The sequence below is a fragment of the Loxodonta africana genome, chromosome 1, assembly GCF_030014295.1.
Source record: "Loxodonta africana isolate mLoxAfr1 chromosome 1, mLoxAfr1.hap2, whole genome shotgun sequence".
Classification (NCBI taxonomy): domain Eukaryota; kingdom Metazoa; phylum Chordata; class Mammalia; order Proboscidea; family Elephantidae; genus Loxodonta; species Loxodonta africana.
Window position 1 is genome coordinate 203,071,936 of NC_087342.1, and position 23,968 is coordinate 203,095,903.

At 36.6% G+C, this 23,968-nt stretch overlaps 1 protein-coding gene across 12 annotated transcripts in view; it reads right to left on the reverse strand.

Annotated features, from left to right (window-relative positions):
* Positions 1 to 23,968, reverse strand: part of AHI1 (Abelson helper integration site 1) — a 212,412-nt gene that overhangs the window by 92,603 nt on the left and 95,841 nt on the right. For 9 of the 12 annotated variants that reach the window (XR_010322954.1, XR_010322957.1, XR_010322958.1 and 6 more), the window contains 2 exons: positions 11,079 to 11,196; positions 7,502 to 7,513 (listed from right to left, as the gene is read on the reverse strand). Coding sequence is in view for 8 of the 12 variants with exons in the window: in XM_064291148.1 (XP_064147218.1) it covers positions 7,502 to 7,513; positions 11,079 to 11,196 (130 nt within the window). In the remaining 4 variants the exon portion in view is untranslated. The remainder of the gene's footprint in view (positions 1 to 7,501; positions 7,514 to 11,078; positions 11,197 to 23,968) is intronic. The other 3 variants (XR_010322959.1, XM_064291180.1, XM_064291155.1) reach the window with 1 other exon arrangement.

Here is a 23,968-nt window from a genome sequence, read left to right on the forward strand (position 1 = left end):
GTGCAGGTATACAAAGGGGAGGAATGAGTATGTAAGATTAATATGGAGTAAAACAGCCTTCTATTTTAAGTCTAAATTAATTTTTTTTTTCATTATCAGATATGGGGCCAACATTTTGCATAAGCAGACGTTCTCCCTGTTTGTAATACTGGAAATAATACAGCTAGCAACTGAAGAACGGTTATACTTGTTTTCTTCAAAAAGCAGGCATTAAGTTTCTTTTCAAAATAAGGTATTGAAAAAGATGCTTTAAAATCTATATTTGGCGATGTCTCCTACAATACCACTAAATTCATTTTAAAAATTAAATGCTTTTCTTAAAATTGAAAAAGTTGTCAACTTCTGTCACACAGCATTTGATGGATAAGTTGGATGATAAAAACAGTAAAAAGGTGTTTTAGGGCTGATATTAAGCAACATGATTAAACATTGTTTTATTTTTAAGTTATAAAAACAATGAAGTTATGTCTGGTCAATATATTTTAGTCATTTTATAACCAATCCCCTCACCCAGTTCATTTCAGCAATAAAACATTGGTACAATTCTTCATTTACTTCCCACCTCTGAGTGAAGTTGGTTACTGACAGAGATTGCTTTACCCTGGAGTACAGGAGTTAATGACGCACCATTCACTACTTTCATTTGGTATAAATTATGCTCTGATAATGTACTTCTGACACCTTCAAAGATTCCCAGTTTTGAATTACACAATATAAGCTACTTAGTCACAGAAGCATTTTAATCAGTATGCCTAGAAGTTATATTTTGAAATAATACATGTACTAGAGGAATTTGGATTTTAATATATTTACTATGTTTAATTCTAGGAACATGGTGCTTTCCTACTCTAAAGGGAAAGTTGGATAAAGAGGGAAGTTAGATAAATTTAAAATAAGAATGTTTAATGATTAAAGCTATTCTGAATATAGTCATAAAGATACCACTGATTACTCTTATTGCATTGTAAATCAAACATACCTTGTTATTTAAACACTTTCGCTTGTAGTAAATACTTTCCAATCCTCTATTTTTGAATAACAAGTCACTAAGACAAAATAATAAGTAACTCACTCGAGGTCATAGCACAAGTGAAAGAATCTGGGTTTAAATCCAGGTTTCTCTGACCTCTTGGCTAAGTGTCACCAGAATATCATGTGTTAATTTAAATAAGAAAAATTAGAAACTGGTAGAGGCCAGTCCCTATTCAAGTCCATCCCAGTATTGCTCATCAATAACATCTCTTCAAAATCACGGTGATGAAAAACCATAAAATCTTCAACATTACAGTCAGGAAACTTCTACTATTAAAAGCATTATTCGTATTCAAGCTTTTAAACTGGAAATTTATCCTTTATGTTGGAATACCCAACTTGTTTGTGTCAGATAATGAAGATTTACACAGAAGTGGGTTTTGTAGATCCGTATCGTGCAATCCCTGTTGCCGGTGAGTCCATTCCAACTCATAGTGGCCCTACAGGACAGAGTAGAACACCCCACAGGAGTGGCTTGTGGATTTGAACTGCCAACCTTTTGTTTAGCAGCCAGCTCTTAAACGCTGCGCCAACAGAGCATGTTATCAGAAGGGACCAGTCCCTGGATAAGGATATCATGCTTGGTAAAATAGAGGGGGTCAGAGAAAAAGAGGAAGACACTCAACAAGATGGACTGACCCAGTGGGTGCAACAATGAGGTAGAGTATAACAATTGTGAGGACGGCGCAGGGCTGGCCAGTGTTTCTTCTGTTGTACACAGGGTTGCTGTGAGTGGGAACAGACTCGATGGCACCAAACAACAATTGTGCAATATATCAGCTACACATGTGGCTGTTTAAATTCAAATTTATCACACACACACAAAAAAAATTTCAGGTCCTCAGTCACATTAGCCACATTTCACATGCTCAATAGCCATGTGTGGCTAGAAGGTTCTGTATTGGACTGCACAGGTCTGGAGTTCAGAAAAGCGGTCTGGGCTGAAGACAAGCACTTTGAGAATCATGGGCGCATGAGTTTTATTTCAAGTCATGACATAACCAAGGAAATGAGCATACAGAGAGAATAAAGGAGGATCAGAACGCAGTGGAACAATCTAATGAGACATGAAAGAACAGAGGAAGAATCAGCAAATGAGAGTGAAAAGGAGGCGCTAATAAGAGAAGAGGAAAGCCAGGAGTGTGGTGTTCCAGAAATCAATGTTTTAAAGACGACAGGATCAAATATGTCAAATGCTGTTGGTCAGTCAAGTAAGATAAGAACAAAGAATTGACCGTTGAGGTGAGCAATGTGAAGGTCACTGGTGAGCTTGAAAAAGAATGGATTAGAGATTTCGAGAAATTTATGGAAGATGGAAATGTGTAGAAACATCTGTCTGAAAACATTATAGGGGCTACAGCAGAGATAGGACCTATGTGACTCAAACTCAGAGGACCTGTGAACACAGAGTTAGCATATTTGATGGGGACAGGGGCAGGGCCATCATATGTAAAACACCTACACCAAACAGGTTATAAACTTCACATAGAAAACAAAGGCTGTTCAGCATTAACCACAAGCCAAAATTCACTGAAATTGACTTTTAAAATAATATTGAACAAACCATCTGGGAAGACTGAAGGCTTCTGGAGTGGATACTGTCGTCCCTGTTACCTTCGTTCTGGTAATCAGGAGCTCACAGCCTGACAGCTGGGTCCATTCATCCTGACTGCTTACTTTAAATGTAAGTTGCCAGTTAATATGTCTACCCATATATACGAAGTTCTCAACAAACTCTCCGCTAAGATGAGAAAAATATAAAGATTATGAAGCTAATTACACAACTGAAGAGGAAAATCATATTACCTAGTCCTTCATTTAAAAAAAAATTGACACTGAGAATTACCACATATAATAAAAACACATAGTCTGAAATAAAAAACACAGAATAAACTGAACACAAAAAAAAATCAATGTAATGAAATCCACAAAACTTTGATACTAGAAAAAGTAACAAACCGGATAGGAAAGAGGCCAGAGAGATTAAAAAACACGACTGCTGAATTAAGATTTATGAAAAATAAGAGGACTCTGAGACAGGCTAGTTAGAAGGGAGAAGGAGAGTCAACGGTGAGTCCAAAGTTTCCCCCGAAAGGTTAAAGAATGGTAATGCAAAGTGCCCAGGTGGTGCAGTGGTTAAGTGCTTAACTGCGAACCCAAAGGTCGGTGGTTCAAACTGGGGCTTCAAACTGATTCTGCCCAGTTCAGTCAAGGTCGACAAAGTGAAATTGGAACAGACTCAAACTTTTTTAAAATTTGGGTGAAACAGACCTATACCCCGAACTGGAAAAATTACAGGTTGAAGTCCGGGAATGGGAGCTTCAGAAGAGGTGTAGTGGGCCCTTTCAGGAACCTGATGTGGGAGACTGGATTACTGCCAGGACTGTGGAGAGCAACACACATTTAAACTGGTGAGATTGGCGGCCATCTCTGAGTGGAGTGCCACTGTTTTCCCATTCTGCCAGTCAAGAGATTTGATTACTATGCAATGCACATGCTGCCTTCGTTTTGTTAAGAGGGAAATTAAGTTTCTAGCAGGGCTTTGACCTATAATTTTCCCCATTCTGGGAATCCTTCAGGTTCAGCCACATTTTAAAAATTCAGGTCCATTCTGGTTTCACTACCGTGGCCATGACTGAACCAGGCAGAACCAGTTCTAAGCCCTGGTTCAAAGCCACCAGCCGCTCTGAGGGAGAAAGACGTGCTAATTTGCTTCTGTAAAGATTATAGCCTTGGAAACCCTATGTGGCAGTTAGTTCTACCCTGTCCTAGGGTCACTTTGGGTTGGAATTGACTTGATGGCACACAACAACAACAACGTTATCACCAGAAATAAGACCAAAACCAAACCAAACCCGCTGCCGTAGAGTCAATTCCGACTCATGGTGAGCCCTTATGTTACAGAGTAGAACTGAGCTCCGCAGGGTTTTCTGAGCTGTTATCTTCATGGAGAAACCCTAGTGGCGTAGTAGTTAAGAGCTATGGCTGCTAACCAGAAGGTCAGCAACTCGAATCCCCTAGGCGCTCCTTGGAAACTCTATGGGGCAATTCTATTCTGTCCTATAGGGTCGCTATGAGTCTGAACTGACTCGACAGCAATAGTAATCTTTATGGAAGCAGCTTGCCAGGCCTTTTTTTCATGGTACCACTGGGTGGATTCAAACCTCCAACCTTTTGGTTAGCAGTGGAGTGCAAACCATTTATGCCACAGCCTGTAGAAATACGATGTAGAAGTACAGAAACTTCTTTTAGGAAACTCCAAGTTCACTCATGGCAATGATTAATTTGTCACATATATGACAGAAAGGAGCTCTGGTTGTGCAGTGGTTAACGTGCTCAATTATTCATCAAAAGGTCAGCAGTTTGAATCCACCAGCCCTGGGAGGGCGAGGGAGGGAAGAGTGGCAGTCTGCTTTTGTAAAGATTTATAGCCTTGGAAAGCCTACGGGGAAGTTCTACTCTGTCTTATAGAGTTACTTTGAGTTGGAATCGACTTGACAGCAGTGGGTTGGTTGGCTGGTATGGCAGAAAGTAGTTAGCTACCATAGATTGCGGCTGAATATCTTTTCTGATTAGATTTTATATTTTAGAGTCATGGTATACTATAATGGCTCTGTTTAGCTTTGCCTAACATCTCAAAAATCCTACATTTGATCTTTTTAAAATTTTTGATATGCAAATAACTTCTATTCTTCAAAATATAAAACAAGATAATTTTAGAGATTGTGAACATATTAATTAGAAGGCTATGGAAAAAGTAAATATTAGAATACCTATAAAGAACGAACTCAATGATCTAGCACGCACTATGGCTATAAGAACTCATTGCTGTCGAGTCTATTCTGACTCATAGCCACCCTACTGGACAGAGTAGAACTGTCCCACAGGGTTTCCAAGGAGTGGCTGGTGGATTCAAACTGAGAGCTTTTGGTTAGCAGCCAAGTTCTTAACCACTACGCCACAAGAGCTCCACTATGGCAATGGTAGAGTTAAATTACATACTTTTCAAAGTCATCGAATCAATGACCTCAGTTTAATTTCCCATAGCTTACAGTTTTCACTGTTAATATAGTTATTTCATTAAAAAAATTAATGAGAAAAATGCTATAGTATACTTGACAACTAAATTTAGTGGGTTCTTAAATATATACACTCAAAGAAATGTGACTGGAGTAGAAGAAAAGCTTAAGGCAAGTTTTCTGTTTTTAAGAGATGGGAGGGAAAAGGTTGAAAACAATTACAAGGCTGAAACTGTATACACCATATAAAATAGCTTCTTACAAAACAAGTGGGTATGGAGTAATTGGGAAATTCATGCTCATTAAAATCAGATTTAAACGAGGAGAAGAGTTTGCATTCATATTATCCCTCCAGAGGGTATTAGAAGAAATTTAGTATTTCAATGGGAGCATTAATACTAAATGAACATTCAGTGCATGAAGAACCAGACGGCAATATAGAATTATAAGACATATGTTAAATTTTTCTGATGCCCCTACAGATTGTGTTTTCAGAGACAAGCAAATCCTAAGAGAAACACAGAAGCTAATAAACGGCGTCCTGTTGTTGTTCCTGTTCGTTTCCATCATCTGTGAAACAAAGGATTGTCCTCTAACTCCACTGATACCCCTCACACAGATTTTGGCCTGTTACCTTGGTTTTCATTATCTCAAGGCATTAATGTTATCTCATGACATGTCAAAGATGGTTTAGGGTAGATACTTAATGTGGAAAACTAAAGTTCCAAAAGATAAGTGGGTTCTGGTGAATTATTAAAGTTTGAGATGCTGTTTGAAAACCTTCCTCTTAAAATTACTCTACCTTAATGTCTTTTCTGGCATGCTTCTAAAAATTCAATTTTTTTGCATTTCTGACTTCTTTTTTCCTTATAATCATCACTTAACACATTTTATTGGATCATGTTTTAAAATACAATTTCCTTCTTCCCTTTGGCCATCATGCGTGATTTAAAAAAAAATAATAAAAAAGTCAAAAGAACCTCTCACAAAATCTCTTATTGTTTATTCTCACAATATTTTATGGTTCTCAAAGTATTAAAAGTATTTTCTTGAGCCTCACACTTCTATGAAGCAAAGAATACAGGCACATTACGCTTGGTGAAAGGCAACTACTTAAGATAACACAGGTAGGAAGCGGTAGAATTAGAGATCAGGCTGGCCCTTCCGGTCTTCTGATCCCAACTCCAGTGCTTTTTCCACCAAAATACACGTGTTGAATCCAGGAAAGTGGTTGTTTTGGAAAAATGATTCTTGCTTTTAAAAATTACACAATAAAAGCAATTTTTTTTTTTTAATTCCTTTTAGTACCAAAAAGCACATTTAAGATATTGGTCTACAAAAAATCAATTATGTAGATTATATGACAGTGAAATAATTCACCCACCTCCCATCATATGAACTGAAGTCTTGGAATTTAGGAGGTTTCAAATCAGAATTCAATAAAGCATTCTTTTTTCAATTAATAGTTTAAAGTTCATTATGTAATACTAAGAGAAAGGTCTTCTAATTCTGATGGAATGGGAAAGTTCTTTGAAGCTCATTTTACCTTCCTTAAAATGGAAACCCCCTTCTACCATCAGCTGTGCTTCTTGAGGTTGTTTGTTGTTGTTAGGTGCCCTCTAGTCGGTTCTGACTCACAGCAACCCTGGCACAGTGGCCAAGTGCCTGACTGCTAACCAAAAGGTTGGTGGTTCAAACCCACTTTGCTGCTCTGTGGGGGAAAGATGTGGCAGTCTGCTTTTGTAAAGATTAACCGTAAAAAACCATTGCCATCGAGTATGGGGCAGTTCTATTTTGTCTTATAGGGTGCTATGGGGTTGCTATGAGTCGGAATTGACTCAGTGTCAACAGGTGCTTACGGAGTAGTCCTTCTAATTCCTAATTTTTGCCAAATTGTTTTTCTCTTGAAATACAAGAACCATTATGTTTTCAGCTTAGCTGTAATCTCTATCCTACAATATTTGTAACACAATATCACAGCATTTCTGAAATTCCAACCCAGGATTCATTTTACATTTCAGTTATACTATCTAAAAGTTTTGCTTTACTCTATAAAAAATTAAAACCTTAAAAAATGTTGAAACCTTGAAAACAATAAAAATAAGTTAACTGGAAAGCTAGTTCCTAATTTTAAGAGCTGGTTAAGTGTATACTTACCAAAGGTATACAGAACAAAAATGAAATAATAAAAAAGTTCTTGAAATATTATTCAACATGTAGAAGCCCAAAAGTTACCCGTACAAATCTCTTAACCACTACTGAAGTTATCTAAATGATTTTATGATTTTGTTTAAATATATTGACTGTCAAGGTAAATAGGATACGACAGATAAATTGGACGAAATGCTTGGCTATCAAGTTTAATATTGTTTAGAGCCTAATGGCGAACACAAACAAAACTTGGAGAAGGACAGAAGTAATTGTTTTTAGAAACCATGTCATCCACTCACCAAAATCCAAGTCTGTCACCAAAAAAAGACACGACACGAAGATAAAAAAAAAAAAAATTACGTTAGTAAATTCATATTAATAAAGTAACTCATTTTATATGCAGACTGTAATATTTAGTTTATATCCCTAGAAGAGGGCCTTGAACAAACTATTAAAAAAATGTATATATATGTATACGTACACCTACCTCTGTATGTCTATATGTCTCTATCTATCTATCTCAACTCCTGCTCTTAAACTTCCTATCATGAGAGCTAGTGAACCCATACTGACTAGCTCTGGGTAAACAGTTTTTACTTATACTGTACAAAGCCAAACATCTACAGATATGACTTGCATATTTCAAATAGATATACAGTAAGATTTTACTTTTTAACAGATCATCTACATTATTTTTGTAGTTCTGCATTTCATATTCTGCTAGTTCATTTGTAGAATCAAGACCACTTAACTATCACTTGAGTATTGAATAGATTCACAGAATCTTTAAGACAGAAACTCATCAAACACCAGTGCCCTCAACTACCTGTAGGGATGAGAGAAAACAGGCCTGAAGGAACTGCTTAAGATTCTAGTCATTTAAGTAGAGGAGCCACACCTAGAAACTAGTTCACCTAGTTCCTAGTGCAGCTTTTCCACAGGGATGGATTAACTTGGCCATTTTGCAATGGATTACATATTGTCTTTTTGTGTGTGTGTGTGTGGTTAACATTTAAACTTTTTTTTTATTGTGCTTTACATCAAAGTTTACTGAACAAATTAGTTTCTTATTAAACAATACACATATTTTTTTGTGCCACCATTGCCAACCCTGTGATGTGTCAACACTCTCCCCTTCTCAACCTTGGGTTCCCCATTACCAGCTTTCCTGTCCCCTCCTGCCTTCTTGTCCTTGTCCCTGGGCTGGTGTGCTCATTTAGTCGCATGGTTAAACTACGTGTGCTATTGTTTGTTTTATAGGCCTGTCTAATCTTTGGCTGAAGGGTGAACCTCAGGAGTAACTCCCGAACTAAGTTAAAAGGGTTTCGGGGGCCACACACTTGGGGTTTCTTCAGTTTCTGTCAGATCAGTAAGTCTGGTCTTTTTTTTTTTTTGTGAATTTGAATTTCATTCTACAATCTTCTCCAGTTCCATCCGGGACCCTCTATTGTGGTCCCTGTCAGAGCAGTCCGTGGTGGTAACCAACATACTCTGTTTTTAATAATTTTTCTATACATTGATATCTCAATAAACCTTCTAGGAAGGGTATGCTTTAAAATGAGGCCAGGCATATTAACAATGGAAACAAAAACTATGTATTATATGGCTTAATGGTGATACTTCGGAGACAGTGCATATATGAATGGACCGAAACCTGTTGCTCTCAAGTCAATTCCGACTCATAGTGACCCTAACCCCATAGTGTTTCCAATGCTGTAAATTTTTATGGAAGCAGACTGACACATCTTTCTCCCTTGGAGCAGCTGATGTGTTGAAACCACAGATCTTACGGTTAGCAACCAAGGGATTTAACTACTGTGGCACCAGGGCTCAATACACATACCCCACTCTGGCCTATCTGGCCATGGAAAGCTGAAAAGTAAATTAAGCCAATCCTAGGCACAACTGTGAAGTTTGCAAGGCTTGTCTTTATCATATCCTGCTTTCCCTTTATTCTCTATCTGTATTCCTTATCTGTCTCAGTGGTAATCCCTCTTCCCATTTCAAAGACCTTCTTATTTAGCCTCTCTGATCTTTTCCTTTACAGAAAATGAATTTTTTATCTATTATCTACACCTTGTTGGCTAACAGACTTAAGACATTACTTGACTGAATCTCAGTCAATATATTAATTCAACCAGACATTTACATTTTAAGCCTTTAATCCGGATATGTGGAGGAAAAGTTTTGTTTTTATGAATTTTAGACCTCAGTAGAAAGAGGTGGTAGAGACGGAGTGGAGGAAGTAGGTTCCCTTTCTCCTAGTCATTACACGGATAAGGTCTGAAGGCAAACCAAATATCTATTTACAGAGTTTAAAGAGGGTAGTCCATGGTGTGCCCTCCAGCATAAACAGCAAAGACCAACAATACTGCTCCAACTTCTGGCAGATATACAGAACACCAAAAATTTAAAATACAAAGCATTTAATTTTTTTATACAACTGTCTACGTATGTTGCATGTATAATACCTTATGGTTTACAAAGTGTTTTCATATATGCTATCTCATTTGAACTTCAACAATATATACTGTAGACATGATTTCCAGTTTTCAAATGAAGATTCTAAGGCTTGCAAGTAATAAAGATCATAAAAGGCACAGGACTGAATGTAAGAGTTCTGAATCCAAGTTATATATCTTTTCCATATGTAATACGTGATCTATATGATGATACTTGGAAACCCTGGTGGCGCAGTGATTAAGTGCTACAGTTGCTAACCAAAGGGTCAGCAGTTCGAATCCACCAGGTGCTCCCTGGAAACTCTATGGGGCAGCTCTACTGTCCTATATAGGGTCACTATGAGTCGGAATCGACTCGATGACACTGGGTTTGGTTTTTGGTTTTTAGTATGATGATACTTAAATAACTTTCATGTATATACTCCAAATATTTTTGAAGTAGAAAAGTGATAAAACCCAAAACCCACTGCCATCGAGTCCATTCCAACTCATAGCGACCCTATAGTACAAAGCAGAATTGCCCCATAGGGTTTCCAAGGAGCGCCTGGTAGATTCGAACTGCCGATCTTTTCGTTAGCAGCTGTAGCTCTTAACCTCTCCGCCACCAGGGTTTCCATGAAAAGTGGTATTGTCTCCAAATTTCTAAACAAATTATGTTGAACATTTTAAGCTCAAGTTCCTACTTTTTCTTATAATCTTTTTGTCAAAGATAATTGTTCTGTTATCAGCTGTCTTACCCTTCTAAAAATAACTCAATAACAGAAAAAATACTGCCAAAAAACATAGCTAATGAGCAGAAAAGTCATCTTTCAACACCAAAAATGAACATTTCTCACCTAGATGCTTTTTCTTTGATATCCTTTGAAAAATCTCATTCAAATTAATTTAAAACATTAGCCTAAAAATTTGCGACTGTAGAGCTTGTTTTAACTCAGCGATTCAAGTAAGATTTTTCTAAGTAGCTTTTTTTGCATATTTTATTAATTTGTCAACTTTGAAGAGATAAAATGTTGCTGCAGGCTGCATCCTACTTCTGCCAAAATGCACTTTACTTTGGCTTTCTTTGAAATCAATTATAAAACGAGATCATCCGTAAACTATGATGCCTTTATCCAACTGGGAAACTAAATCAGATTTAGTATTATACATGTTTAAAACAACTTCTAAGTTATTAACTGTTCAACAGAATAAAGTTGAGAGTGTCTACTGTTAAAGCTACCAAATTCAAATTTTGAAATAACAACTTTTGTGATTTTAAAGAAAAAAAAATGCTAGAATGTAATTCACCAAGTGTGAAAACTGACCATTTCAATGCCATGAGCTTTATTTCTGAAGTGAAAATAAATGATATTCATTTTAAAAATAGCATCTGAACATTTAAAAGAATAATCAAAGTTTTAAGAAAGAGGCTCACCGGTCTGAGTGAAACCAAACTGACGCAGAATCTCATGAGCGGACAGCACGTTTGACTGTTTTAAGCCGGGCTGTTTTGAGGAGGTTGATGTCGAAGTAAACGAGAGATTTTTGTTGACCTGTAATATGAAAGGCAAATCAGAAACTAAAGTGTAATTTCCTGGGTTACTGAATGCAAAAACTGCCTGAGAAATACTTGCTTACAAGGGCATATGGTAGGTCAAAAGGGGTACTAATGATTTATATTGTTAAGTTTTTAAAGTACAAAGCAGAATAGATTTTAATCAAGGAGGGAATACAGTGGTAATGAAGAGCATAACCATATGAAAATAAATCTGTTTTACTGTAACTGTCTGCTTATCATGGAACTGACATTATTACTAACGTTAAGAGTGGTCACTTTAAAGTTACACGAGGAAATGCAAAAAATAAAAGTAACCCATTTACTGCTTTTGATTAAGGAAGATAAAATGTTTCGTGTCCACAGTTCTCTAACATTGCAGTGAAATGGCAGATACCTCCTTTTCAGAGATTGCATAGAAACACCTGTACTATTCACTGTTACATACATTACGGTGACACAGATAGCACAGCTGTAACCTAGCTTTCCACGTGAATTCTGTGAGTAGTTTCCACCACGTACAAAAACCTTATTTTTAACACACAGTTTAAAAACAGCATTAAAATAGTGATCCAGCAATTTCTGTAATTATATACAATGTTTACAACACATAAAACCTATGATGTCTGAGTACAATGGACTCACAGAAACGAGTGAGTGCAACACTATAACTTCAGCTATTATAGGAAAATAAAGAACAGTCCACACAAAAAAGTTTTAAATGTTTATCAGTAAATTCATCTTGTAACTTAGAATTAATTTCAGCAATGATTTAGTCGTCTGTCCATTATTAAATCATTCATTCTATCTTTATTATTTTTAAAAATCACTTTCAACAATCACAATGTGTTCTAATTTGAAAAAACCGAAACAGTTTGATTTCCCAATTTACTATAAAAATGTAATCTGAATTAACGAAATGTTAAATGATAGTTTATTATACATATAAAAACTATGGTTTCTTTAATAATTTTATATATATATAAAAACCCGTTGCCATCAAGTCAATCCTGACTCATAGTGACCTTATAGGACAGAGTACAATTGCTCTAGAGTTTCCAAGGAGCACCTGGTGGATTCAAACTGCTGAACTCTTGGTTAGCGGATGTAGCTTAGCTCTTAACCACTACTCCACCAAGGTTTCCATATATATAATATATATAAATACTATGGTACCTTTCCTATTTTCTTTTTATTTTTAAGTAATCAAAACCAAACAGAGTACTACCACTGTATTCACACTTGAAAATTCCTTTTGATCTTCTGTATAAGACAGTGGTGGGTTGTGGCTACTTGCCCTTTATCTGACATTTACATAATGTTTGTAAATGCTTCTTTCAAACAGTGGTAGCAAGTGTTACATCTTGTTTTTTGTCTTGGAACAAAGCATTTTTGCATATTTTCGGACAAAGTGAAATAATTAAGACCATATAATAATACAGTTCTAAAGTACATGAACTCAGTTATGATGTCATCTCATAAAAAAATAAGATGTTTTCCATGTAGTTAAAACCAAAATCCAAACCCACTGCCCACTCCTGTGAGTCAAATGCCACTTGTAGCAACCCTACAGGGTTGGGGAGAACTGCCCCATAGGTTTCCAAGGTTATAATCTTTCCAGAAGCAGACTGTCACATCTTTTTCCTGCAGAGTGGCTGGTGGGTTTGAACCTCCAACCTTTCTGTTAACAGCCGAGTGCTTTAACCACTGCACCACCAGGGCTCCTTCTTCAAAGTAGTTGAAACAAATGAAAAAAGACTGTTGCCGTCAAGTCGATTCTGACTCATAGCGACTCTACAGGGCAGAGTAGAACTGTCCCACAGGGTTTCCAAGTAGCGGCTGGTAGATTTGAACTCTTAGCCACTGCGCCACCAGGGCTCCTCTTAACCACTACGCCACCAGGGTTTCCTCAAAGTAGTTATACCACATCAGCATTAAAAAATTATTCAGCTTTAAAAATTCTATTAAAACAAAAAACCAAACTCGTTGCCGTCGAGTCAATTCTGACTCATAGCGACCCTATGAGACTACTAGGAGCCATCATTAAATACTGCCCAAAGTTGATTTTGATTATTTATATTTTCATTATTTATATTGATACCTAAGATAAGAACGAAGTAACTTTACATCTTAGAGCTTCAATTCCCATCTTTAGTTGTTTCACTGGGAATGTCCCAGAACAGCAGTGAGGATGAACTCATTTTATAAAGTGCTACTCACGTATGTTAACCATAAAGCACTCAACAACATATTAAATAAGAAATAGACTAAACAGGTTATATAGCCAAAGGAAAACCATAAAGTTCTATATAAATAATGTGCTATATAAATATTAGTTTTTATTATACTTCACTAGAAGTAAGAGTAATTAGAAATATTTAATGTAGTACTGGAAACCCTGGTGCTGTACTGGTTAAGAGCTCTGATGCTAATCAAAAAGTTGGCAGTTCGAACCTACCAGGCGTTCCTTGGAAATCCCATGAAGGCAGTTCTACTCTGTCCTGTAGTGTTGCTATGAGTCTGACTCAACTCGATGGCAATGAGTTTTTTAATGAGAATGAAGTATAATGACGCAGTAAATTTCTCAGAGTACTACGCATTTAAATGGAAGTACTATATATACATGACATATTTATCACTTAATCATTTAATCCACTTCTCTTTTTAGAATCATTTTCCAGTTTTACTTTTGTATTCTTGAAAATTTTTATCCTACATGTCATACAATGCATTTTGAAATCTGGAGCCGCAGAACAGGTGTATGCAGGAGGCACACAGATACATTACAGACACACACACACACACACACACGGTTTGCCTTTCAGTCTTCCTCTTCAGAAATTTACTTGTGAAAAAACAAAAATACCAGAAAAACTAGAACAAGATACTTTAATGTCTCTGTTGAAACAGAAAGAATCTTTTTAAACAAAATACTATTTTTTTAATTAAAAAAAACAAAAAACTATTATCTAAAATTACATGCCCTTCCTAAGTATTTTCTTTGGAGACTATTCAAATATCCATAAAGTGATGAGTGGCAACATAATAGAGTAGATAAATCCATTTTAAAGTTTGGGGATAATTGTTAATTATCATCATGATTTTAAATTAGAACTCAAAAATATTTCTAAAACTTACACATATTCACCACTTCAATTAGAGGAAGAAAAATAATAATAACCATTAAATAGAGTGAAGCAATATCTATTTTTGAAATATATGCTGTGGAAAAGAATTGCTTAATAATTTTACAACAACAGAAAGGTTGGCTAAGATAGTCTACCCTACACCAATCTACCCTCTTTTCACAACACACATTTCTGCTTGCTTCATGCAAAAACCACAGTCTGCCAAAGGCAGTTTAATACCTCCATATTGGAGGACACAACAAGCATAAAAATTTAATAAAATTTATAACAGGGAAAAAGAAAAAAAATCACCTAGAATTTCTGCCAAGGTAACCTCAAAACTGTTTTGCCTACTCTTTTAGGGCATACTAGTTTTATGCAAAATATGCAAACACTGACTCTCCAGGAGGGGTTAATTTTCATATTTAAAAAGTCATTGCCCCAGCATAAAACTGAATGTACAGACTAGACAAGTTAACAATCAGTTTCCCTTTTAGTGATCAGTTTCAAGAAAGAACCCTTATTTTCATACATACTTACAAATCTAATCATTTTAGCTTCGCTGCAGATTATATGTAGATTATATGCTACATTCACCTCAAGTAGAATAGTTTTTGAGGTTTTAGGCTGTGAGCCCAATTCAAACTGGTTTTAAATTTTAACTGAAAAAAAAAAAAAATGGTGATGCTGAGAAAGTGTTCACTTTTTCACCACCTTCTGATAGTGGTCTACTTTTTCCATTAATTCTGAACACTAATGCAGACAGTACTTTAATTTGAAAACAGTTTTGGTTGAAAAAATAACAATACCCAGGAAATACTGTGTTGCAAATCATGTGTCTGTTGTGAAAATTAAAATTTCCAGGGGTAAAGAACAAAAACTGAAAATGAGCCAAAGTGAGAACCAAGGTATCAAAAGTTAGGTGCCTTAACATTCTCATAACACCAAGTCTAAAAGTAGCTTATGTTTACGTGATCTCTTGGCTAGTAAAGCCTAAGAAATAAAGAGCCTATGGTATCATAAAGAGAAATTCAAACAAGAGCTCTAGGCTGGCAGATGTTTTCTTTACAAGCTGGGGCACTGAAGTGAGGTATCAGGAAGAAACACTGCTAAGGTGCCAGAAAAGCCCCACTCCTCATCCCAAATCACTTCATCACCACTGCCTTAACCAAAACCAGAGTTAAATTTGAATCAGTCATTCAGAGGTTTTATTTTGTGATATTTTGTCAACATTTGTTGAGCCTCTGATGTTTCTGATTCATTTTTGATTCCTCCAGATAAAATCTAGTCCTAGTTCAAATCACTTACCCAGCCACACACTTTAGGGAAAGACAATTTACTTTTCAATGCATCTTGGTTTTTCCCAAACCTTTACCTCATCTTCCTCCCTTCACAGAGAAAAATTGGTTTTAAATCCTCTGAATTCCCTCTTTAATCTAACTTCATCTCCTTTCTTCTAGTGTCAAGGAAAGAGGGACCTCTATTCAAGAATAATCCCTTTATTCGTTCCCTTGAGGATATTCTTAAGGCTCTTGCAAATTGTAGTTTCAAATTCTCTACTTGCCATTTCTTCATAGGCTATAAACATAAACCCCACATGTTTCAGAGTAGAACTGTGCTCCATAGGGTTTTCAGGATTTGCCAGGCCTCTCTTCCACAGTACCATTGTGTGGATTTGAACTGCTAACCTTTCGTTTAGTAGCCAAGAGAACTGTTTGCGCCACTCAGGGAATTTTGGCTATAAGCATTACCCTTTGCTGTCAAGTTGATTCAACTCATAGTGACCCTATAAAAAAAAGTCCAAAAACAAACAGCACATGAATAAAAACTCTCACCCTGATTCCACAACTTCCTTAACCTTCATTAAAAGCTCAAATCCTTGAAACATAGCACACAACTGCTACTACCCATATACTTCAACCTTCTCCTCTTAAATTGGCTAGAACAAACCTTTTCCCCATTATAACACTAAAGCAGAATTTAAGGTCATGAAGCACTTCAAATGATTAAATTCACCAGATTCATTTAGTCTTCTGATATCTGACATTGTCAGTCACTCTTTCTCTGTTTCTGGGAAAACTTTTTTTTTTTTTTTTGGTTTTTCTCCTATGTCCAGCCATTTCTTACACGTCATTTGCTGTATTTCTGGGGCCTCTTCTTCCCTCACGGTTACCCTGGACAATAACACGTTTTCATCTCTTCATCTTCCCTCTGTGTTGATGTTTCTTGAACTGAAAACTGTTCTGATCAATAATTTCAGAACCAAACTACGCTTTTCCCCATTGTTTACGTCCTCAAAGAAACCTATCACTATCCACCTAGCTGCTGAGGCCAGAAAACCGGGAATCATCTTTGATTTCCCCTCACCTTTCACAGAGTCAGTCACTAAGTCAATTAGATGCTCTGGCATTGGATCCCACTCTCTTTCTCCATAGTCAGTGCTTTGGTTCAGCCCTTCCTTACTTCTTGCATACTGTGAAGGTCTCCTGATTTGTTTCCTTCTATGCTCTGCTTCCTCTCTCATTATTCTATGCTACTACCAGGATGATTTTTCTGAAATGCTTAATTCACTGAGTAACTCTTCTACTTAAAACCCATCATCAAAGACTTTCCAATGTCACGTTAGAGAAAGTCCGTATTTTCTAGTATAGTACACAAAGCTTTCTATATTCCCAAAACCACCCACCTTTGCAACCTTATTGCTCCACCTATGTTCCAGCTGTAACAAATGGTGTACAGCTCTCCAAACATGTCTCTGTGACTTAGTGCATGCTGTTCTTGGAACAGCCTTCCCTGCTGGTCTGCACCTCCTTGTGGATGCCAACTCCTAAAAGCCTTAGCTGAAGTATTACATCACATGTGAAATCCCCAATAAAACTTATCACTTCCTCCTTTGTCTCTCTGCTATGTCCTATATCACCTATTATGACAACATTGGTAACACTTTAATGTACAGGTAGTTCCTGACTTGCGATGCATTCGAGTTATGATGAACCGCAGTTATGATGTCTTTTTTTTTTAACGCAACTTATCATTAGAAATATGTACTACATACGATGTTGCAGTGCATAATTTGCTGATGTTATCATTTTCAGATGTAATCTTTCCAACCCTCAAAGAAAAATAAAGATTGGCTTTATAAATACAGTGATAAAAAAGACAATAATAACGAAAACTAAAAAAAAAAAAAGAATTAGGTATTCGACTTACATCAGAACCAACTTATAATAGAGTAGTTGTAGGTACAGAGCCCTGTCTTAAGTTGGGGACTACCTGTATTTATTATTTTGTTAACTTCTACCCACTAGACCATAATCTTATTGAAGGGAAGGAACCAAGGTTTTGTCTTTCTTCAGTAAATGGCTGCTACACTAATAAGATCTGGATGGAAGGTCAAGTGAGTCAATGCTAATGAAAAAAAAAAAAAAGTGCTATCGAGTCGTTTCCGACTCATAGCAAGCAGTGCATTATTTTAAACTTTACTCAAAGCTAAGATGGTACTTGTATTCAAGACTTATCAATTGTGACTTTTTGATACTAAGAATCACATAAAAATGGCCTTGAAAGTAAAGAACTCATTAAATTACACAGGTGAATACTCAAATTTAAAACAATGTTCTAGAAACAGAAGTTTTACAAAAATTCCAAAAATGAAATTCCATAATTTCTTTTAGGGCCCAAATACTGTCGAAATAAAGCTTAACGGTTCGCATTCAGTTTTGGGATGTCGTGAGGAAATAAAATCAGCACATTTTTTAAATTAAAAAAAAAAGGAATTCTGGGAAGATGGTGGTATAAGATGGTCTAAAATCTCAACCCTCTCTATACAAATACCAAGAAAAATAACTAGAAACAGTAATAAACACAATAAACCAACTAGACCCAAATGACATATATAGAACATTCCACTCAACAAAAGCACAAAATAAATTCTTCTCCAATGCACAAGGATCATTCTCCATAAAACAGACCATATGTCAGATCACAAAAAAAAGTCTCAATAAATTTAAAAAGGCTGAAATCACACAAAGTATATTTTCTGACCACAATGCAGTAAAATTAGGAAGTAGTAACAGAAGGAAAACTGGAAAACTTCCCTGACATCATGAAAGACGAAAGGATATCTATCCAAGATGCTCATCGAACCCCATTTAAGATTGATCTAAAAAGAAAATGAGCGAGACATATTATCATCAAACTTGCCAAAACCAAAGATAAAGAGAAAATTTTAAAAGCAGCCAGGGATATAAGAAAGGTCTCCTACAATGGAGACTCAATAAGTTCAGACTACTCAGCAGACACCATGCAGGCAAGAAGGCAATGGGATGACATATACAGAGCACTGAGGGAGAAAAACTGCCAGCAAAACTCTCTCTCAAATATGAAGGCAAAATTAAGACATTTACAGATAAACACAAGCTTAGAGAATTTGCAAAAACCAAACCAAAGCTACAAGAAATACTAAAGGAATTGTTTGGTCAGAAAACCAATAATATCAGATACCAGCACAACACAAGGTCACAGAACAGAGCACCCTGATATCAACTAAAACAGGGAAATCACAAAAACAAATTAAGATTAAATTAAAAAAATGCTCAAAACAGGGAATCACTGAAGTCAATATGTAAAAGATCACAACAATCAAAAAGAGGGACTAAATATAGGTGGCACAGAACTGCCATATGGAGAGGGATACAAGGCAATATAGGACAACACAAGTTAGGTTTTTACTTAGAAAAATAGGGGTATATATTCAGGTAACCATAAAGAGGTATAACAACTCCATAACTCAAAATAAAAACCAAGAAAAACGTAACAACTCAGCAACCATGAAGTCAAATACTATGAAAATGAGGAACACACAAGTTACAAAGAAAAACGTTTCAGCACAAAAAAGTGGAAAAATGAAATTGTCAACAAGACACATAAAAAGGCATCAAAACGAGAGCACTAAACACATGCTTATCTATAATTATGCTGAATGTAAATGGACTAAACGCACCAATAAAGACACAGAGAGTCTCAGACTGGATAAAGAAACACAACCCGTCTATATGCTGCCTACAAGAGATACACCTTAGACTTAGAGACACAAACAAGCTAAAACTCAAAGGATGGAAAAAAATGTATCAAGCAAACAATAAGCAAAAAAGAGCAGGGGTAGCAATATTAATTTCTGACAAAATGGACTTTAAAGTTAAATCCATCACAAAGGATAAAGAAGGACACTACATAATGATAAAAGGGACAATTGACCAGGAAGATATAACCATATTAAATATTTATGAACCCAATGACAGGGCTGCAAGATACATAAAACAAATTTTAACAGAACTGAAAAGTGAGATAGCCACCTCCACAATTATAGTAGGAGACTTCAACACACCACTTTCGGAGAAGGACAGGACATCCAGTAAGAAGCTCAATAGAGACACAGAAAACCTAATTATTACAATCAACCAACTTGACCTCATTGACTTACACAGAACTCTCCACCCAACTGCTGCAAAGTATACTTTTTTTTCTAGCGCACTTGGAACATTCTCTAGAATAGACCACATATTAGGTCATAAAACAAACCTTTGCAGAATCCAAAATATCGGAATATTACAAAGCATCTTCTCAGACCACAAGGCCACAAAAGTGGAAATCAGTAACAGAAAAATTAGGGAAAAGAAATCAAACACTTGGAAACTGAACAATACCCTGCTGAAAAAAGACTGGGTTATAGAAGACATTAAGGAGGGAATAAAGAAATTCATAGAATGCAACGAGAATGAAAATACTGCCTATCAAAACCTCTGGGACACAGCAAAAGCAGTGCTCAGAGGCCAATTTATATCGATAAATGCACACATACAAAAAGAAGAAAGAGCCAAAATCAGAGAACTATCCCTACAACTTGAACAAATAGGAAGTGAGCAACAAAAGAATCCATCAGGCACCAGAAGAAAACAAATAATAAAAATTAGAGCTGAACTAAATGAATTAGAGAACAGAAAAACAATTGAAAGAATTAACAAAGCCAAAAGCTGGTTCTTTGAAAAAATTAACAAAATTGATAAACCATTGGCCAGACTGACTAAAGAAATACAGTAAAGGAAACAAATAACCCGAATAAGAAACGACATGGGCCACATCACAACAGACCCAACTGAAATTAAAAGAATCATATCAGATTATTATGAAAAACTGTACTCTAACAAATCTGCAAACCTAGAAGAAATGGATGAATTCCTGGAAAAACACTACCTACCTAAACTAACACAATCAGAAGTAGAACAAATAAATAGACCCATAACAAAAAAAGAGATTGAAAAGGTAATCAAAAAACTCCCAACAACAAAAAGCCCTGGCCTGGATGGCTTCACTGCAGAGTTCTACCAAACTTTCAGAGAAGAGTTAACACCACTACTACTGAAGGTATTTCAAAGCATAGAAAATGATGGAATACTGCCTAACTCATTCTATGAAGCCACCATACCCTGATACCAAAACCAGGTAAAGACATCACAAAAAAAGAAAATTACAGACCTATATCCCTCATGAACATAGATGCAAAAATCCTCAACAAAATTCTAGCCAATAGAATTCAACAACATATCAAAAAAATAATCCACCACGACCAAGTGGGATTTATACCAGGTGTGCAAGGCTGGTTTAATATTAGAAAAACCATTAATGTAATCCACCATATAAATAAAACTAAGGAAAAAAACCACATGATCTTATCAATTGATGCAGAAAAGGCATTTGACAAAGTCCAACACCCATTCATGATAAAAACTCTCAGCAAAATAGGAATTGAAGGAAAACTCCTCAACATAATAAAGGGCATCTATACAAAGCCAACAGCCAACATCACTCTAAATGGAGAGAGCCTGAAAGAATTTCCCTTGAGAATGGGAACCAGACAAGGATGCCCTTTATCACTGCTCTTATTCAACATTGTGCTAGAGGTCCTAGCCAGAGCAACTAGGCTAGACGAAGAAATAAAGGGCATCCAGATTGGCAAGGAGGAAGTAAAATTATCTCTATCTGCAGATGACGTGATCTTATACACAGAAAACCCTAAGGAATCCTCCAGAAAACTACTAAAGTCATACAAGAGTTTGGCAGAGCCTCAGGTTATAAGATAAACATACAAAAATCACTTGGATTCCTCTATATCAACAAAAAGAATATCGAAGAGGAAATAACCAAATCAATACCATTCACAGTAGCCCCCAAGAAGATAAAATACTTAGGAATAATTCTTACCAAAGATGTAAAAGACCTATATAAAGAAAACTACAAAGTACAACTACAAGAAACTAAAAAGGACCTACTTAAGTGGAAAAACATACCTTGCTCATGGATAGGAAGACTTAACATAGTAAAAATGTCTATTCTACCAAAAGCCATCTATACATACAGTGCACTTCCAATCCAAATTCCAGTGACATTTTTTAATGTGATGGAGAAACAAATCACCAACTTCATATGGAAGGGAAAGAAGCCCTGGATAACTAAAGCATTACTGAAAAAGAAGAAGAAACTGGGAGGCCTCACTCTACCTGATTTCAGAACCTATTATACAGCCACAAGAGTCAAAACAGCCTGGTACTGGTACAACAACAGGCACATAGACCAATGGAACAGAATTGAGAATCCAGATATAAATCCATCCATATATGAGCAGCTGATATTTGACAAAGGCCCAGTGTCAGTTAATTGGGGAAAAGATAGTCTTTTTAACAAATGGTGCTGGCATAACTGGATATCCATTTGCAAAAAAATGAAACAGGACCCATACCTCACACCATGCACAAAAACTAACTCCAAGTGGATCAAAGACCAAAACATAAAGACTAAAATGATAAAGATCATGGGAGAAAAAGTAGGGACAATGTTAGGAGCCCTAATACAAGGCATAAACAGAATACAAAACATTACCAAAAATGACAAAGAGAAACCCGATAACTGGGAGCTCCTAAAAATCAAACACCTATGCTTATCTAAAGACTTCTCCAAAAGAGTAAAAAGACCACCTACAGATTGGGAAAGAATTTTCAGGTATGAAATCTCCGACCAGCACCTGATCTCTAAAATCTGTATGATTCTGTCAAAACTCAACCATAAAAAGACAAACAACCCAATCAAGAAGTGGGCAAAGGATATGAACACACACTTCACTAAAGAAGATATTCAGGCAGCTAACAGATACATGAGAAAATGCTCTCGATCATTAGCCATTAGAGAAATGCAAATTAAAACTACGATGAGATTCCATCTCACTCCAACAAGGCTGGCATTAATCCAAAAAACACAAAAGAATAAATGTTGGAGAGGATGCGGAGAGATTGGAACACTTCTACACTGCTGGTGGGAATGTAAAATGCTACAACCACTTTGGAAATCTATCTGGCGTTTTCTTAAAAAGTTAGAAATAGAACTACCATACAACCCAGAAATCCCACTCCTCGGAATATACCCTAGAGAAACAAGAGCCTTCACACAAACAGATATATGCACACCCATGTTTATTGCAGCTCTGTTTACAATAGCAAAAAGCTGGAGGCAACCAAGGTGTCCATCAATGGATGAATGGTTAAATAAATTATGGTATATTCACACAATGGAATACTACACATCGATAAAGAACAGTGACGAATCTGTGGAACATTTCATGACATGGAGGAACCTGGAAGGCATTATGCTGAGCAAAACTAATCAGAGGCAAAAGGACAAATATTGTATAAGACCACTATTACAAGATCTTGAGAAACAGTATAAACTGAGAAGAACACATACTTTTGTGGTTACGAAGAGGGGAGGGAGGGAGGGTGGGAGAGGGTTATTTACTGATTACTTAGTAGATAAGAACTACTTTAGGTGAAGGGAAGGACAATACTCAATACATGGAAGGTCAGCTCAAATGGACTGGACCAAAAGCAAAGAAGTTTCCGGGATAAACTGAAAGCTTTGAAGGTCAGCGGAGCAAGGGCAGGGGTTTGGGGACTATGGCTTAAGGGGACTTCAAAGTCAATTGGCAAAATAATTCTATTACGAAAACATTCTGCATCCCACTTTGAAATGTTGCGTCTGGGGTCCTAAATGCTAACAAGCATCCATCTAAGATGCATCAATTGGTCTCAACCCACCTGAAGCAAAGGAGAATGAAGAACACCAAGGTCACATGATAACTATGAGCCCAAGAGACAGAAAGGGCCACATGAACTAGAGACTTACATCATCCTGAGACCAGAAGAACTAGATGGTGCCCGGCCACAACTGATGACTGCCCTGACAGGGAGCACAACAGAGAACCCCTGAGGGAGCAGGAGATCAGTGGGATGCAGACCCCAAATTCTCATAAAAAGACCAGACTTAATGGTCTGACCGAGACTAGAGGAATCCTGGCGGTCATGGTCCCCAAACCTTCTGTTGGCTCAGGATAGGAACCATTCCCGAAGATAACTCATCAGACATGGAAGGGACTGGACAATGGGTAGGAGAGAGATGCTGATGAAGAGTGAGCTACTTGTATCAGGTGGACACTTGAGACTGTGTTGGCATCTCCTGTCTGGAGGGGAGATGGGAGGGTAGAGAGGGTTAGAAACTAGCAAAATTGTCATGAAAGGAAAGACTGGAATGGCTGAC